Genomic DNA, 19098 nt, shown 5'->3' with positions numbered 1-19098 from the left:
GTGAGCGGTTGAAGATGGAAGTTAAGGAGGGGAGAAGGGATGGAGCGAGAGATTTAATGAGATGAGAGGGAATGGGGTCAGTAGCACAGGTGGCCGGAGTAGCACTTGAGAGGAGGGAGGAGAGCTCCTCTGAGGATACTGCTGGGAAGGATGGGAGAGTAGCAGAGAGTGTTGAGAGCCGGGGGGATGGAGAAAGGGGGGAAGAGACTTTGGGGAGGTCGGACCTGATGGATTTAATTTTGTTAATGAAGTAGGAGGCCAGATCGTTGGGGGTGAGGGAAGGAGGAGGGGGAGGAACCGGGGGCCTGAGAAGGGAGTTGAGTGTACGGAAGAGCTGGCGGGGGTGATGGGCATGGGTGTCAAAAAGGGAGGAGAAATAGTTTTGTCTGGCAGAGGAGAGGGCTGAGTTAAGGCAGGAAAGGATAAACTTGAAGTGAACGAGGTTGGCATGGTGTTTAGACTTTCGCCAGCAGCGTTCGGCAGCTCGAGCATAAGAGCGAGTCCCAAAATCAGTAATGCTCCAGTCATAGGCTAACCAAGGAAAGCCTGGTTCAGCTGGCATCAGTGCAACCACAGACTGCTGAACCTGGGAGTGGAATCAGTATCAGTGGTGTAGTCTAATGGATGGAGCGTGGGCCTGGGAGTCAGGAGGACCTGACTTCTAACCCCGGGCTCTGCCACTTGCCCCCAGTGCGGCTTTGGGCAAGTCATTTAATTCGCCCACTAAATTCGATTGAATGATTAATTGATCTTCAACTGTTCATTCACTCTTTCAATCGCATTTATTGAGTGCTTACTGTGTGCAGAGCACTGTACTAAGCGCTTGGAAGAGTACAATACAACGATAAACAGACACATTCCCTGTTGGCTGTCTATTGGCCTCTTCCACCCTGCCTCCCTCATCTCTTGACCCTAATGGACAGGTACTTTATTGAGAAAACCGAAACCATCAGGCACGAGCTCCCTAAAATCTCCCCGGCTCCTCTCCTGTCCCTCCCTCCTCCTTCCCCTTCTTCAACTCTCCCATCTTTCCCGGCAATATCTCAAGAGATCCCTTCCCTCCTCTCTGACTTCTAACCCGGGCTTTGCCACTTGCCCCCAGTGGGACTTTGGGCAAGTCACTTAATTTGCCTCTGCCTCAGTTACCTCATCTGTAAAATGGGGATGAAAACTGTGAGCCCAATGTGAACGATACGGACTGTGTCAGACCTGATTAGTTTATATCTGGAGAAGCAGTGTGGCTCAGTGGAAAGAGCACGGGCTTGCGAGCCAGAGGTCACGATTAATCCTGGCTCTGCCACTTGTCGGCTGTGTGATTTTGGGCGAGTCACTTCACTTCTCTGTAAAATAGGGGTTAAGACTGTGAGCTCCACATGGGACAACCTGATGACCTTGTATCTACCCCAGCGCTTAGAACAGTGCTTGGCAGATAGTAAGCGCTTAAAAATACAGTCATTATTACCGTCTACTCCAGTGCATAGTACAGTGACTGGCGCACAGTAAGCAACTGACGAATGCCATTAAAAGAAGAAAAACCAAAGAAACCTCCGGCTCCAGTCAGTGCGCAGATGATGCCGGCACCTGATTGTGTAGTCCTTGTGTACCTAAAGCAATCCACTCCCAGCTGCCACCGAGAGAGAGAGAGAGAAAAGGAGGAGGAGGCGGAGGAGACGACAGAGGCGCGGCCGTGTCCCCGCCGGGCCGGGGGAGGCTCCGCCCACGCCATTGGGGCCCGGCTCCGCGCGCCCCCGCTCCCCCGCGCGCCCCCGACCGGCGGCGCCCGGCCGCTTGTCCGGGGTGACGTCATCGCCCCTGTCTCCTAGCAACCGACGGGGCCCGTGGCGGCGGTTGGGCTCCCGGGATCCGCCGGCTCCGCTCCGCCCCGCCATGGTAACCGGGCTGGACCCCCACCCTGCCGGGGGGGACGGGGAGAGGGGGAGCGGCCCGGGAGGAGGGCTCAGGCGGCTCGGCTTGTCGTTCTGCCTCTGGCGTAGCTGAGCCCGGGGAAGCCCCGCAACCGCCCTGCGCCGTTCATGACCAAAAAGGAGACCCAGGAGCTTTAAGCATCCCCATTTACAAGATCCATTCATGACCACAAAGTAGGCCCAGGTCCCTGAGCTTTAAGCATCCCCATTTACAAGACCTAACTTTCTATATTGCTGTGATTCCCTTTATTCATTCTCTAGCACTGTTAAATGAAGGCAGAATTTGATCGACCCTAGGAAGCTTTTGGGCTACACTGTGGTTAACTAACTCTCCAAGTCAGCGGTAGACGGGGAAGGAAAGACCGGCATACCCCACCGACCCCCAGAAATGATATGCTACACATAAACACTGAAAGATATCACAATAATTATGTGTGTGTGTGTGTATGTATACACACACCAATCTGCAACACGTATAGTCCTAAATATTTGTCAAAATCTTCTTTTTTAAAAATTATAGAAAATCTGCCTCCTCGAGAGCCAGATTCCCTATTTCCCATTGACTTGATGACGCCTAGGATCTGATTGATCAACGCATGGTCTTTTTCCAGAATTTCAACTACAATGTCCTAGTAGGTTTTTACTGAATCTGGAAGACACTTAGGATCTGGATAACTTCTCAACTAAAGTTAAATAATGTTTTCACGAGAATCTGACTGAGATGTCTTTGCAATGGACAATTTAGTCTCGAGTTGGAGAAAAAGGAAAGTGTATATCCCCCAACATGTTATTTTGGTTAATTAACTCTCACTGCTCTGTTTCATTGGTTATAGACGGCAAGGACCTTAAGGAGGTTGTGGTTCCATAGAAGGGTTGTTGGAGTTATGGTTATAAGTGCAGACGGTAAATATATTTCAACTATATTTAAAGATCTAAAATGTAACTTCATAGGTGTGTGTTATACCAGGCCTGAAGAAAAAAAATGCCTTGTAAAATACTTTGATATCAAAGAACTGTTCTCTATATTTTGAGTTTAACACTTTATGGGTATTATGCTAAAAAATCCAGCGGTTCTTCTAAAAAACCTAAATACAATTCCACCCCCCCAATTTGTATTCTTCAGTAACTATTCAGAAAGGGGAAAATGTTTGAGTTATGATAGTTCTCAACAGCTGTCGGTTTCGCTCCTGAATTTGAAGAGCTTACCGCTGGGAATTTCTGGGAATGTCTGGGAATTTCTCAGTTTAGGAAAGACATTTATATAGCCTACGAGTTTAGAAGCAGTGTGGCTTAGTGGATAGAGCAGGGGCCAGAAGGACCTGGCTTCTGATCTCGGCTCCACCGCTTATCTGCTGTGTGACCCTGGGCCAGTCGGTTCACTTCTCTGTGCCGCAGGGACCTCAGATGTAGAATGGGGATTGAGATTGTGAGCCCCACGTGGGACAGGGACTTTATCCAACTTGATTTGCTTGTATCCATCTGGGCGCTTAGTACAGTGCCCCCACATAGTAAGCCCTTAAATACCATCATTATTAGTATTCTGTGGGCCTCAGTTATCTCATCTGTAAAGTGGGGACTAAGAGAATGTGAGCCCCATGTGGAACAGGGACTGTGACCAACCTGATTAACTTTTATCTACCCCAGTGTTTAGAACAGTGTTTGGCACATCGTAAGTGCTTAACAAGTACCATAATTAGTTTCAGAAACAGATAATGGACTGCGAGATAATAATCGACTCTGTCCTGAATCCTGATTCTAGTGTGAAAAGGTGCAAACATACTGTCACCTCTGTACTTTCATTCATTCATTCAGTCGTATTTATTGAGCCCTTATTGTGTGCAGAGCACTGTCCTAAGCGCTTGGGAAGTACAGATTGGCAACATATAGAGACAGTCCCTACCCGGAAACGGACTCACAGTCTAGAAGGGGGAGACAGACAACAAAACGAAACATGTAGACAGGTGTCAGTGTACTTGAGCCCACTCCCACCCCATCCCGCCCATGGCAGTTATGTCCATATCTTTAAACCCGGTTGCTTCCCCCTACCTGTTAATTTATTTCAGTTTCAGGACCTCCCATTAGACTGTAAGCTCCTTGAGGGAAGGGACTGTGTTCGTGCCCATTAACAGATGAGGGAAGTGAGGGGCAGAGAAATTGAGCGACTTGTCCAAGGTCACCTGGCAGACAGATGGTGGAGCCAGGATTAGAACCAGGTCCTTCTGACTCCCAGGGCTGTGCTCTATCCAGACCCGCCTTTTCCTCTTCTGGAGCCCCCTTTGCTGTCATCCCAGCTCCTCCACTGCCATCCCTCCTCCGGATATCACTTTTGTAAAAGGGTCATATGTTGGGCTGTGTGCTGTGCGACCTTGGGCAAGTCACTTAATTTCTCTGTGCCTCAGTTACCTCATCTGTAAAATAGGGATTAAGACAGTCAGCCCTGAGTGGGATATGGACTGTGTCCAGCCTAATTGCCTTGTCCAGCTTGTAGAACAGTGACTGACACTGTTTTTTAAGCCCTTAAAAAATACCACAGTTATTATTATATCGTATTCTCCCAAGTGCTAAGTACAGGGCTCTGCCCAAAGAAAGTACTCAGTAAACACTATTGATTGATTGAATTCATACTGGATTACCAGAGGGGAAATCAGTCGTGTAGAGAGATGGTAGGTGGCACATCCCTAACCGTTACTGAGGGTAATCATCACCCTGTTCCTTCAAGAATCCTGTTGCTACTGTTGGAGAACTGAGCTAGGTGGACCAGTGGCATCTAGTGGGCCGGTGGGCCATAATGACATTTCTTAAGGGCCTCTGATTTTACACATGAGAATTGAGTTTAGTAATCAACTTCCTTTCTGATGGTCCTACTTGTTCTGGCTTTAGTATTTATCAGTCAACCACTGGTATTTATTGAGGGTCTAGCATGTGCAGAGCAGTGTACCAAGTGCTTGGAAAGTACATTTTGGCAACAGAGAGAGACAATCCCTACCCAACAATGGGCTCACAGTCTAGAAGGGGAGAGACAGACAACAATACAAAGCAAAACAAAACAAGTAGACAGGCATCAATAGCATTCATACAATCATATTTATTGAGCGCTTACTGTGTGCAGAGCACTGTACTAAGTGCTTGGGAAGTACAAGTTGGCAACATATAGAGATGGTCCCTACCCAACAGCGGGTTCACAGTCTAGAAGGGGGAGACAGACAACAAAACAAAACATATTAACAAAATAAAATAAATAGAACAGTAAATATGTACAAGTAAAATAGAGTAATAAATCTGTACAAACATATATACAGGTGCTGTGGGGAGGGGAAGGAGGTAGGGTGGGGGGGATGGGGAGGGGGAGAGGAATAGGGAGGCTCAGTCTGGGAAGGCCTCCTGGGAGGAAAGGGAGGAGAGAATTATAGATATATACACATCATTAATAAAATAAATAGAATAATAAATATGTACATGCATATACAAGTGCTGTGGGGTGGGAAGGGGGGTAGAGCAGAGGGAGGGAGTCGGGGCAACAGGGAGGGGAGGAGGAGCCAAGGAAAAGGGGGACTTAGTCTGGGAAGGCCTTCTGGAGGAGGTGAGCTTTCAGTAGGGCTTTGAAGAGGGGAAGTGTGCTAGTTTGGTGGATGTGAGGAGGGAGGGCATTCCAGGCCAGAGGTAGGACGTGGGCCAGGGGTCGACGGCTGGACAGGCGAGAATGAAGCACAGTGTGGTTAGAGGCAGAGGAGCGGAGTGTGCGGGCTGGGCTGTAGAAGGTGAGAAGGGAGGTGAGGTAAGAGGGGGCAGGGTGATGGAGAGCTTTGAAGCCAATAGTGAGGATTTGTCCATCACCACTCCTGCAAGGACAAATCAAATGCAGTTTTCACCCTGCCACCCTAAACTCAAGTCCCGTGTCAGTCAGGAACTTTATATTGGGCTCTCAGTTTCCGAAGAGGCCTCACTGGCTGCTTGCAACATTCTTGTTGTCCAAGCAGCCATATTTAGGAGCACATTGCTCAACCCAGTGGAGCAGAGGACCACAAAAAGTGCTCTACCTACCTTTGGTTTATGTTCACCACCTTTTCAATCAATCAATCAATCGTATTTATTGAGCGCTTACTGTGTGTAGAGCACTGTACTAAGCGCTTGGGAAGTACAAGTTGGCAACATATAGAGACAGTCCCTACCCAACAGTGGGCTCACAGTATAAAAGGGGGAGACAGAGAACAAAGCCAAACATACTAACAAAATAGAATAGATATGTACAAGTAAAATAAATGGAGTAATAAATACGTACAAACATATATACATATATACAGGTGCTGTGGGGAAGGGAAGGAGGTAAGATGAGGGGGATGGAGAGGGGGACGAGGGGGAAAGGGAGGAAGGGGCTCAGTCAGGGAAGGCCTCCTGGAGGAGGTGAGCTCTCAGTAGGGCCTTGAAGGGAGGAAGAGAGCTAGCTTGGCGGATGGGCAGAGGGAGGGCATTCCAGGCCCCGGGGATGACGTGGGCCGGGGGTCGATGGCGGGACAGGCGAGAATGAGGCACCGTTAGGAGAGTAACGGCAGAGGAGCGGAGGGTACGGGGTGGGCTGTAGAAGGAGAGAAGGGAGGTGAGGTAGGAGGGGGCAAGGTGATGGACAGCCGTGAAGCTGAGGATGAGGAGTTTCTGCCTGATGCGCAGATTGATTGGTAGCCACTGGAGATTTTTGAGGAGGGGAGTAACATGCCCAGAGCATTTCTGGACAAAGACAATCTGGGCAGCAGCACGAAGTAGGGATTGAAGTGGGGAGAGACATGAGGATGGGAGATCAGAGAGAAGGCTGATGCAGTAGTCCAGACGGGATAGGATGAGAGCTTGAATGAGCAGGGTAGCGGTTTGGATGGAGAGGAAAGGGCGGATCTTGGCGATGTTGCGGAGCTGAGACAGGCAGGTTTTGGTGACGGCGTGGATGTGAGGGGTGAATGAGAGAGCGGAGTCGAGGATGACACCAGGTTTGCGGGCTTGTGAGACGGGAAGGGTGGTAGTGCCGTCAACAGAGGTGGGAAAGTCAGGGAGAGGGCAGGGTTTGGGAGAGAAGACAAGGAGTTCAGTCTTGGACATATTGAGTTTTAGGTGTCGGGCAGTCATCCAGATGGAGATGTCCTGAAGGCAGGAGGAGATGCGAGCCTGGAGAGAGGGGGAGAGAGCAGTGGCAGAGATGCAGATCTGGGTGTCATCAGTGTAGAGATGATAGTTGAAGCCGTGGGAACGAATGAGGTCACCAAGGGACTTAGTGTAGATCGAGAACAGAAGGGGACCAAGCACTGAACATTGGGGAACCCCCACAGTAAGGGGATGGGAGGGGGCGGAGGAGCCTGCAAAAGAGACTGAGAATGAACGACTGGAGAGATAAGAGGAGAACCAGGAGAGGACGGAGTCTGTGAAGCCAAGGTCGGATAGCGTGTTGAGGAGAAGGGGGTGGTCCACAGTGTCGAAGGCAGCTGAGAGGTCGAGGAGGATTAGGACAGAGTATGAGCCGTTGGATTTGGCAAGCAAGAGGTCATTGGTGACCTTTGAGAGGGCAGTTTCCGTGGAATGTAGGGGACGGAAGCCAGACTGGAGAGGGTCCAGAAGAGAGTAGGTGTTGAGGAATTCGAGGCAGCGCGTGTAGACAACTCGTTCAAGGAGTTTGGAAAGGAATGGTAGGAGGGATATGGGGCGATAACTAGAAGGTGAGGTGGGGTCAAGAGAGGGTTTTTTTAGGATGGGAGAGACATGGGCATGTTTGAAGGCAGAGGGGAAGGAACCAGTGGAGAGAGAGCAGTTGAAGATGGAGGTTAAGGGGGGGAGAAGGGATGGAGCGAGAGATTTAATGAGATGAGAGGGAATGGGGTCAGTAGCACAGGTGGCCGGAGTAGCACTTGAGAGGAGGGAGGAGAGCTCCTCTGAGGATACTGCTGGGAAGGATGGGAGAGTAGCAGAGAGTGTGGAGAGCCGGGGGGTTGGAGAAGGGGGGGGAGTGACCTTGGGGAGGTCGGACCTGATGGATTTAATTTTGTTAATGAAGTAGGAGGCCAGATCGTTGGGGGTGAGGGAAGGAGGAGGGGGAGGAACCGGAGGCCTCAGTAGGGAGTTAAATGTACGGAAGAGCTGGCGGGGATGATGGGCATGGGTGTCAATAAGGGAGGAGAAATAGTTTTGTCTGGCAGAGGAGAGGGCTGAGTTAAGGCAGGAAAGGATAAACTTGAAGTGAAAGAGGTTGGCATGGTGTTTAGACTTTCGCCAGCAATGTTCGGCAGCTCGAGCATAAGAGCGAAGGAGGTGCACAGTGGCAGTGATCCAGGACTGTGGGTTAGTGGTGCGAGAGCGGCGAAGGGAAAGGGGAGCGAGTGAGTCTAGCTGAGTAGAAAGGGTAGAGTTGAGAGCAGTAATCTGATCGTCAAGATTGGGTAGAGAGGAGAGGGAGGCGAGGTGGGGTGTGAGGTGCTCAGAAAGATGGATGGGGTCAAGAGAGCAGAGATCTCTATGAGGGAGTAATATGGATTTACAGGGGAAAGGAGTGTGAGTGAGGAGGCAGGTGAGAACATTATGATCAGAGAGAGGGATTTCAGAGTTGGTGAGGGTGGACACAGTGCAGCGATAGGAGATGATGAGGTCGAGAGTATGACCAAATTGGCGAGTGGGTGAGGTGGGGTGGAGCAAGAGGTTGGCAGCATTGAGGAGAGATAGAAGGTGGGCGGCAGAGGCGTCATCAGGGAGGAGTCATCAGGAGTCATCAGTTTTCAGCCACACACAAGGAGAAAGCACCACTGTCGGTAGCTGGGTCTTTGAATATGAAGAATAGATATCTTTGTGTGAATTCATATGACCGAAATAACTCCATTTAGTGCCAATTAACGCAGACCATTTAACACCATTTTGAACAGATACCTCCAAGTGGCTTCTCGGTGACTTAATCAATTTCTATGTGTTTTCTGTAATGTGTAGTATGGAGCATTAGAGTTATTCAGTATAAGGACTTAATAAATGTTTGTGTTTACGATTGCAAACAACAGACAATAGACTGTGAGCCCACTGTTGGGTAGGGACTGTCTCTATATGTTTCCAACTTGTACTTCCCAAGCGCTTAGTACAGTGATCTGCACACAGTAAGCGCTCAATAAATACGATTGAATGAATGAATGAACGCCGGGGTGGCTCCCAAGGAGATCGGGTTGGACGCAGGCCTTGTCCCGCAGCGGGCTCTTACCATGTGTATTACTCTATTTATTTATTTATTTATCTTATATTACTCTTTATTTACTTATTTTATTTGTACATGTTTATTCTATTTATTTTATTTTGTTAATATGTTTTGTTTTGTTGTCTGTCTCCCCCTTCTAGACTGTGAACCCACTGTTGGGTAGAGACCGTCTCTATATGTTGCCGATTTGTACTTCCCAAGCGCTTAGTACAGTGCTCTGCACACAGTAAGCGCTCAATAAATACGAACGAATGAATGAATAATGGTATTTTGTTAAGCGCTTACTATGTGCCAAGCACTGTGCTTACTATGTGCGAGGCACTGTACTAAGCACTGGGGTGGATACAAGCAAATTGGGTTGGACATAGTCCCTGTCCCATGTGGGGCTCACAGTCTCAATCCCCTTTTTACAGATGAGGTAACTGAGGCCCAGAGAAGTGAAGTGACTTGCCCAAGGTCGCACAGCAGACAGGTGGAGGAGCCAGAATAAGAACCCATGACCTTCTGACTCCCAGGCCCGTGCTCTATCCACTACACTATGCTGCTTCTCTAGTAAATAAACTCTGAGATGATGTAATCTAGATTTATTTTTCTAAAGATTTTCTAATAAATCCTAATATAAAATTTAAATTTTGTGAGAGAAACTGCTAATGAATAGAGAATATTCATTTATGGGTTTTCATTTGAATGTGCTCTTTAGCATGCAATGATGATCTGTGCACTAATAGTATGTTTTGTATTCACTCATTTTTATAGGCACTCCAATTAAAAAAAACCTAATGTACCCTGCAACAGTTCAATATGCAAAGCATCTTCATCACCTTATAGAACTAGCACATTACGCTGTGAAAGAATTTAATCCTCAAGATGCCCTAAATCTTCTTCGGATTGCTACAGAGAAATATGAAATCCTGGTAATCCCAGGTAATTTAATATTTAAAGTGACTTTTTGTAACTTTAAAAAACAAACCACATTCTTATACATTCGGTGTTACCTGCTGTTTCAAAGCATATCAAACAGCCATTTAGATGTACATTGATCAAAGCCAAAAATGTTAAGTGAGACCATGGCTTTCAATTTTTGATGGCTGGGTGAGGTGGATGCACCAACGCTTACCTCTACAGTCCGTCCAGTCCTCTAGACAAGGCAGGGAACATGTATATCAACTCTGTTATATTGTACTCCCCCATAGGCTTAGTACAGTGCTCTGCACACATTGACTGATTGATAAAATGGCAGTCCTGCCCAGATCATCCTTCTGAAACCTCGCTTGGCACACATCATCTTTCACCTCAAAACCAGTGGGGCCTAGTGGAATAAGCACAGACCTGGGAGCCAGGAGTCACAGGTTCTAGTCCCAGCTCTGCTACTTGCCTGTTGCTCGACCTTGGGCAAGTCACTAATCTTCTCCGGGCCTCAGGTTTCTCATACGTTCCCTGCTCATACTATTTGCTCCACCCAAGCCCACCTCCAACCTGTGCTCTCAGCTCAGCTCATTCATACTATCCCTGCAACCGAGAGCACCCTTCTCCCCCTGCCCCCACCCTGAAATCCACCAGACCTTAATCCTCCTCACCTTCAAAGGCCTCTTAAAATGCCACCTTTTACAACAATACTTACCCAGGCAATTATCCATACCCTGAATGTAGCAACCCATCATCTGCTTCTAGGGTTCTGTGTTTATTTTTTGTTAACTGCCTTTATGATCTAGGTCTTATCCTTTGAAAATGCAATTCATTTACTACTGATATTATTTTTGAACATTCAATTTATTTATTCTGATTCCCCTGTCAGTCTCCACCCCTAGAGTATAAGCTTCCTGTGAGCAGGGAAGGAGGAAGAGAAGGAAGAGGAGGGAGTAGAGCTGAGAAAGGGAAGGAAGAACCTTGCAAAGTTCATGCCCAGTGGTTTCTATCTTACCCTGAAAGAAGTTGGTGAGATCATCAGGGCTATGGGAGAGAGGCAGTAGGAACACTGGAGGCTTCAAGAAGGAGTTGAAGGTTTGCAAGAGTTGATGGGGCTGCAGGCATGGGAGTCAATGAGCGAGGAATAGAATGGTTGCTGAGCCGAAGAGTGAGCTGAAATAGAGCAGGTCAGAGTGAATTCCAAGTGGCAGAAGTTAGCCTGGTGCCTTAGTTTTCACCAGCTGGGATCAGCTGCACAAGCCCAGAAATGGGGCAAGTGGGCAATGGGGGTGATCCAGGGCAGGGGGTTGCTGGTGTAAGAGTGACAGAGGGACAAGGGGGCCAGGAAGTTATTTGGTGGAGAGGGAGGTGTTGAGGAGGTGGATGGGAGGAATATGACAGTTTGGGACAGCATGAGTGGGTCCAGAGTGCAGAAATCATGGATTTGGGGAGGTGTGGCGTGGGCCAAGATGACAGGTTAGAAGACTGTGGTTGGGTAAGGGTCTTGGCGATGTTAGGAAGGTGAACCCGACAGGTTTTGGTGACGGATTGGATGTGTGGGGTAAACGAGAGAGCGGAGTCAAGGATGACACCAAGGTTGCGGGCCTGTGAGACGGGAAGGATGGTAGTGCCGTTCACAGTGATGGGAAAGTCAGAGAGAGGACAGGGTTTGGGAGGGAAGATAAGGAGCTCAGTCTTAGACATGTTGAGTTTTAGGTGGTGGGCGGACATCTTGGTAGAGATGTCCTGAAGGCAGGAGGAGATACGAGCCTGGAGGGAGGGAGGGAGAACAGGGGGGAGATGTAGATTTGGGTATCATCTCTGTAGATGTATGTCCTGAATTTATATTCTTTTTGCTGCCTTCACACAGGTGCATTTTGCTTTCCTTTTATGGATCAGATTCCGTGTTTCAAAGACTGATAAAGTAAATCTTAATCAATCTTCTTAAAATTCCATTTTGTATGTAAACAGAATTAAATTGGTTCTGAACATTCATCTTTAACTTTGCATAATTAGAAAATACAATTGGAAAATATTTTAACTGTAAATTTATGTTTTTAAATAACCCTGAATAAATAGGTGTGCTGTATTTTTCCACTGAAAGGAATAAGTAAAGTAAGCTTATTGTGGACAAGGAATGTATCTGTTTTTTGTTGTATTGTACTCTCCCAAGCACTTAGTGCAGTGCTCTGCACACAGTAAGCGCTCAGTAAATATGATTGAATGAATGAATGAAAGAGCCTGATCCTCTGCTTCAAACATGGGAAAAGTACAACCTTTCCGTGACCTTCCATTCTTACTCAGTGGAATTGGATTCAACTGCTTTAATGCATTAAGGATGATATGATTAAGAGTATGCAGTCTTAGCATTCAACAAATTATATTCTCCCTTTCTGGTGTGGCAAAGCAAACAGACTCACCCTCCTAAACTGCAGAGAAGTGCCCGACGTCCTTCTAGAACCAGAAATCGTGCCTAATTCTTATCCATATTGTACTTTTTCCCTGGGTTTTTCCCACAGCAGACCCTTAATACGTGGTCTTACTACTATCATCCCTCCCTTCCCGGCTGCTCCCAGCATTACCTGGCTGCACTTAAAGAATCACTTGTTCAACCTGACAGCCAATCTCCTCTGAGCAGCATATTGTTGGGAGCTGGGGAGAACTGGAGTTCAAACTGAATCACAAAGAGAGCCCCACCCTACTCCTTTTCCTTTCCTGTCCCATCTCGTGCCACTTTCTGGGGTTGCCCACTAAGAACAAATTTCACAGGCTGCAGCAGAATGGGTGATTAGGGATCTCAGGGAGAGGGGAGGGAGGGAAACCTCTCCCTTTACTGTGTACATCCAGGGGGGTTCTAAGATTGATCTGCTTTTTCGGATCTTCTTAGATGGTGAGCTCCTTGGGGGCCAGAGACCATATCTGTATACACAGTGTAGTACCCAGTAGGTGCTTAATAAATACTATTACTGCTGGCCACTTATGGCAACTCATGCTCCCCCACACAGTGACTGGACTGAGAGAATCTGCCGGCATTGTTGGAGTATAAAAAGCAACAAAAATGAGGTCTCTTTTTATTTTTAAGCTTAGCTTTTTTTGGTTGAAGTTGAACTCATGTTTCTTTCATTTTTTTCCACAGCTAAGGAATATCTTCTTGTCGTTCTTCAGGATCCATATGACTAGACCTTCTGCAGTAGTAATCTTGCATTCACGAAACTATACTTTGAAAAGGCTCAAGTTTTCATTGTGGTCCTTACTGAATTTACTAATGTACTGAGCTTGTCTTTATTAAAACTGTTTCTAGCACAGCTTCTCAGTTTTTGTTTCTGGTTGAATTTTAGAACTGTGCTTTAGCAAGATATACACAGATCAAAATCTGATGTGAGTTGCCAAGCTTAATGACTAATGTAATAAAAATGAATATGTGAAACATGCTCCCTGAAGGTGTTTCTGCTTAACTTCTGCTTTGTGCTGAGAGACAAGGAGGCAAAAGAAAGAACAGCACCTTTATCTGCAAATATGAAGTGTACAGCATCACAACAAGAGGTCATCTTTTTGTGTGTCCAATGTGGCTGGGACTGTGGATCCCACATTGTCCTTTTCAGCCACACACACACACACACACAGGTGTACTTCAAGTAGTGCCTTCTTGGAATACGAAGGACAGCTCTACATACATATAGTACCATACTAGGCAGAAGAATTCCCTGAATACCTCACTCAAGCTTCCACAGGGTTTTATAGTTGCCATACCATTGGGGCAGTTGGGCAAAGATGTGTGCTGAGCTTGTTACAATGACCTCTAGCCACAACAATTTGCCTCCCTTCTCCTCCTGGCACTTCTGTGACACTTTTACCATTCTCTCCTTCCTTCCCCTACCATCCTTTCCCCTTCCCTCTCCCTTGTCCCATCCCTGCTGACAGCAACGGCTGTTGCTAAGAAGCAGCCACATGGTGCAGTGATGTCATCACTTAGCCTCTTGTACGGTGGCACTAAATTATATGTCTTTTTGTGCACCGACTGCTCAAATATTTCATTTGGGTTGACTCTTCTGCACAAAAGACATGCCTACCCCAATTCTGCCTGGTGAATATTTAGCCATGTGCCCATTTTTCTCCATTAGATTTTAAGTGTCTCAATTGCAAGAACTGAGTCTCTTTTATACACCTTCCAAGTGACTGGTACAGTACAGTGCTCAGGACATCATAAACACTTCATCAGTGGTATTTATTGAGCAGTTACTGTATGCAGAACACTGTACTAGGCGCTTACTCGATACTAGCAATGATCCTAGTAATGAACAGATTAGTCCCTTCTGACTTGGGAGAGAGAACTCACCCTCTTGGATTCCAGTGGTGAGAATTGGTGACTCCTTCTAGTCTCTCACCACTATTGTACCCTTGCACTTGGTTGAAGATTAGAAAGAATTGCACACTACTCAGAAGACAACCACCTCAACAACCACTGGAATTAGAGAAGCAGCATGGCCTAGTGGATAGAGCTTGGGAGTCAGAAGGGCCTGGGCTCTAATGTTGGCTCTGCCACTTGTCTACTGCATGATCTTAGACAAGTCACTTAACTTCTCTGTGTCTCAGTTACCTCATCTGTAAAATGAGGATTAAGGCTGTAAGCCCCATGTGGGACAGGGACTTCGTCCAACCTGATTAGCTTGTATCTACCCCAGGGCTTATTATACAGTGCCTGGCACATAGTAAGTGCTTAACAAATACCCTAAAAGAAACTAGCTCCCCTGCAAGTCTCAGATAGGCACTCAGGGAAGCTGCTTAAGAGAAATGAGAAGACACCTGAGCTCCCGACTGAGCCCCCTTCAATGGGAAACACCGATCAATAAGCATTAAGCTTTACTAGCTTTACTGCCCTGTGGGCCAGAATAGGGGGCATAGATATTCTCCCTCCTCTGGCCTTAAAGTGTACTGGCCTAACAGTGCACATTTTACAGAATTAAAAATGAATAATTATTAAAAATGAATAAACTCATTTGAAACAAAGCAACAACAAATGGTTTTGCATCCATTTTGAATATGAGTAGTTGGGGCAATAAATAGGTTAAGGAAGGGAATGAGTAAGAGTGGGGAAAGAAGAGGGTTGGAGGGTACAGAAGAGAAGGGTAGGGGAAGGGATAGAGGAGGGGTTCCATGGGCTGGCACTAGCCCCTGCTCTTGCCTACAGCTTGCTGATGCCAGAAGTGAAGCAGAGAGGCAAGAGTCTGTGGGAGGGCTTTAGTGCCTGCCCCTTCCCCTGATCTTCCTCCTCCTGCTGCTGCTCAACTCCTCCAGGAACTGGTATGCCTGGCAGTCCATGACAAGTGCTTGTGGCACTGGGCACGAGGCCTGAACTTACTCCCTACACTGCCACTTTGCTGCCTGGAGTGCACCCTGCCCTTGGTCACTGTTGCTGGGCCTGGTGCCTTAGCACGGGATCTACTGATGGGCCCCGTGCACAGATTGGGTAAGTTGCCTCCTCCTACTTGGCTTGGCCGATCTACCTCAGCACCAGTGCTGCTTGATGCAGCTGGGGGACGGATGGTGGTGTACGGTTTACCTTGCTGTTTGGTGAAGCATGGAGCCACCATCTTTAATAGTAGTAAGTGTATTTATGGTTGTGTTATCAGGCTTAATGTTTTCAGGCCCTGGTACTATTGTTTGCTCGTGTCTCTCTTTCCTTTTGAAGCTCTTGCTTGAGAAGAGCCACTCCCTTCTTGAAGGCAGGGCGCCATGCGGGTGTGTCTTAAGCAGTTGGCTCCCAGTTTGCAGCTTGGGGTACAGCATTGTCTGAGGATTTGTTTTACTGTGTCCTCAGAACGTTTCCTCTGACCTCCTTGCTTTCGGTTTCCTAGTTTCGTAGCAAAGGGAAGTATCTTAGAGGAGGTCTCATGATCTCTAGAATTCCTCAACAACAACTCTCTCCTCGACCCCCTCCAGTCTGGCTTCCGTCCCCTTCATTCCACGGAAACTGCGCTCTCAAAGGTCACCAATGACCTCCTGCTTGCCAAATCCAATGGCTCATACTCTGTCCTAATCCTCCTCGACCTCTCAGCTCCCTTTGACACTGTGGACCACCCCCTTCTCCTCAACACGCTATCTGACCTTGGCTTCACAGACTCCGTCCTCTCCTGGTTCTCCTCTTATCTCTCCGGTCGTTCTTTCTCAGTCTCTTTTGCAGGCTCCTCCTCCCCCTCCCATCCTCTTACTGTGGGGGTTCCCCAAGGTTCAGTGCTTGGTCCCCTTCTGTTCTCAATATACACTCACTCCCTTGGTGACCTCATTTGCTCCCACGGCTTCAACTATCATCTCTACGCTGATGACACCCAGATCTACATCTCTGCCCCTGCTCTCTCCCCCTCCCTCCAGGCTCGCATCTCCTCCTGCCTTCAGGACATCTCCATCTGGATGTCCGCCCGCCACCTAAAGCTCAACATGTCGAAGACTGAGCTCCTTGTCTTCCCTCCCAAACCTTGTCCTCTCCCTGACTTTCCCATCTCTGTTGACGGCACTACCATCCTTCCCGTCTCACAAGCCCGCAACCTTGGTGTCATCCTCGACTCCGCTCTCTCATTCATCCCTCACATCCAAGCCGTCACCAAAACCTGCCGGTCTCAGCTGCGCAACATTGCCAAGATCCGCCCTTTCCTCTCCATCCAAACCGCTACCCTGCTCATTCAATCTCTCATCCTATCCCGTCTGGACTACTGCACCAGCCTTCTCTCTGATCTCCCATCCTCGTGTCTCTCTCCACTTCAATCCATACTTCATGCTGCTGCCCGGATTATCTTTGTCCAGAAACGCTCTGGACATATTACTCCCCTCCTCAAAAACCTCCAATGGTTACCGATCAATCTGCGCATCAGACAGAAACTCCTCACCCTGGGCTTCAAGGCTCTCCATCACCTCGCCCCCTCCTACCTCACCTCCCTTCTCTCCTTCTACTGCCCAGCCCGCACCCTCCGCTCCTCCACCGCTAATCTCCTCACTGTACCTCGCTCTCGCCTGTCCCGCCGTCGACCCCCGGCCCACGTCATCCCCCAGGCCTGGAATGCCCTCCCTCTGCCCATCCGCCAAGCTAGCTCTCTTCCCCCCTTCAAGGCCCTGCTGAGAGCTCACCTCCTCCAGGAGGCCTTCCCAGACTGAGCCCCTTCTTTCCTCTCCCCCTCGTCCCCCTCTCCATCCCCCCGTCTTACCTCCTTCCCTTCCCCACAGCACCTGTATATATGTATATATGGTTGTACATATTTATTACTCTATTTATTTATTTATTTATTTATTTTACTTGTACATTTCTATCCTACTTATTTTATTTTGTTGGTATGTTTGGTTCTGTTCTCTGTCTCCCCCTTTTAGACTGTGAGCCCACTGTTGGGTAGGGACTGTCTCTATGTGATGCCAATTTGTACTTCCCAAGCGCTTAGTACAGTGCTCTGCACATAGTAAGCGCTCAATAAATACGATTGATTGATTGATTGATTGATTGATCTGACCAGATTGTTCTTTTGGGGGTACATTAAGGTACTGACCTCAGTTGGAAGCTGCCACGCCTAAATTCTACTTTCCTCAACTGGGAAGCCATCTACCAAGCCATCTAGGCCAAATTGCTTGAAGTGGGTGTGGGGCAGGATAGGTGGTTTCCTCCCAATCATTCCATCTTCCTAACCTGCTGCTCGGCTTCCAGTGGACAAATGAACAAGATGAATGAGAAGCAATGTGGCCTAGTAGAAGGATCACAGGCCCAGGGGTCAGAGGACCTGGGTTCTAATCCCGCTCCACCACTTGTCTGCTGTGTGATTGTGGGCAAGTCACTTAACTTCTCTGTGCCTCAATTACCTCATCTGTAAAATTGGGATTAGTTCATTCAGTCCTATTTATTGAGCACTTACTGTGTGCAAAGCACTGCATTAAGTGCTTGGGAAAGTACAATATAACAATAAACAGACTCATTCCCTACCCACAACAAATTTACAATCTAGAAGGGAAGGCAGACATTACAGATATGTACATAGGTGCTGTGAGACTGGGAGGGGGATGAATAAAGGGAGTAAGTCAGGGATATGCAGAAGGGAGTGGAGGAGACATGCCTTTAATAAGGCTTTGAAGGGGGGAGTGTAATCGTCTGTCAGATATGAGAAAGGAGGACATTCCCGGCCAGAGGCAGGATGTGGATGAAAGGTCATCGGTGAGATAGACAAGGTCGAGGTACAGTGAGAAGGTTAGCATTAGAGGAGTCGAATGTTTGGGCTGGGTTGTAGTAGGAGAGTAGTGGGGTGAAGTAGGAGAGGGAAAGGTAATTGAGTGCTCTAAAACCAATGGTGAGGAATTTTTGTTTGATGTGGAGGTGGATGGGCAACCACTAGAAGTTCTTGAGGAGTGGGGAAACATGGTCTGTTTCCTTTTTGTAGGAAAATGAGCTGGGCAGCAGAGTGAAGTATGGATTGGAATGGGGAGTGGCAGGAAGCACGGAGGTCAGCAAGGAGGCTGACACAGTAATCAAGGCGAGGTAGGATAAGGGCTTGGATTAACGTGGTAGTAGTTTGGATGGAGAGGAAAGGGCAAATTTTAGCGAATCGACAGGATTTATTGACGGATTGAATATGTGGGTTGAATGAAAGAGAGGAGTCAAGGATAACACCAAGGTTACAGGCTTGTGAGAAAGGAAGGATGGTGGTGCCAACCACAGTGATAGGAAAGTCAGGGGGAGGACAGGATCTGGGTGGGAAGATAACATGTTTTGGACATGTTAAACTTGAGATGACTGGAAGACGTTCAAGTAGAGATGTCTAGAAGGCAGGAGGAAATGTGAGACTGCAGAGAGGGAGAGAGATCGGGGCTGGAGATGTAGATTTGGGTAACATCTGCATAATGGTGGTAGTTGAAGCCATGGGAGCAAACGAGTTCTCCAAGGTGTAGATGTAGAATAGAAGGGGACCCAGAACTGAACCTTGAGGGACCCCCCACATTTAGGGGGTGGGTGGCAGAGAAGGAGCCCATGAAAGAGACTGAGAATGAGCGGCCAGAGAGATAGGAGGAGAACCAGGAGAGGACAGTATCAGT

General features: G+C 47.8%; 1 protein-coding gene across 1 annotated transcript; it reads left to right on the top strand.

Annotated features, from left to right (window-relative positions):
- The first annotated feature begins 1729 nt into the window (after positions 1–1729).
- On the top strand, positions 1730–13469 carry LOC119949435 (dynein light chain roadblock-type 2-like). Its single transcript, XM_038771211.1, has 4 exons — positions 1730–1890; positions 2759–2828; positions 9889–10056; positions 13175–13469. The coding sequence occupies exons 1-4, from the start codon at positions 1888–1890 to the stop codon at positions 13216–13218; spliced, it is 285 nt and encodes a 94-aa protein (XP_038627139.1). The 5' UTR covers positions 1730–1887; the 3' UTR covers positions 13219–13469.
- The last annotated feature ends 5629 nt before the right edge of the window (positions 13470–19098 follow it).

The sequence above is a fragment of the Tachyglossus aculeatus genome, chromosome X2 (assembly GCF_015852505.1).
Source record: "Tachyglossus aculeatus isolate mTacAcu1 chromosome X2, mTacAcu1.pri, whole genome shotgun sequence".
NCBI lineage: Eukaryota > Metazoa > Chordata > Mammalia > Monotremata > Tachyglossidae > Tachyglossus > Tachyglossus aculeatus.
Note: the sequence above shows the minus strand (reverse complement) of the source record. Positions and strands in the feature narration are given on the sequence as shown.

Excerpts from the sequence above, each read along its gene's own strand:
- LOC119949435 (XM_038771211.1), top strand. Across the intron at positions 2,829-9,888 it reads TATGGTTATAAGTGCAGACG|GCACTCCAATTAAAAAAAAC; the intron begins GTAAATATATTT and ends TCATTTTTATAG. Across the intron at positions 10,057-13,174 it reads TGAAATCCTGGTAATCCCAG|CTAAGGAATATCTTCTTGTC; the intron begins GTAATTTAATAT and ends TTTTTTCCACAG.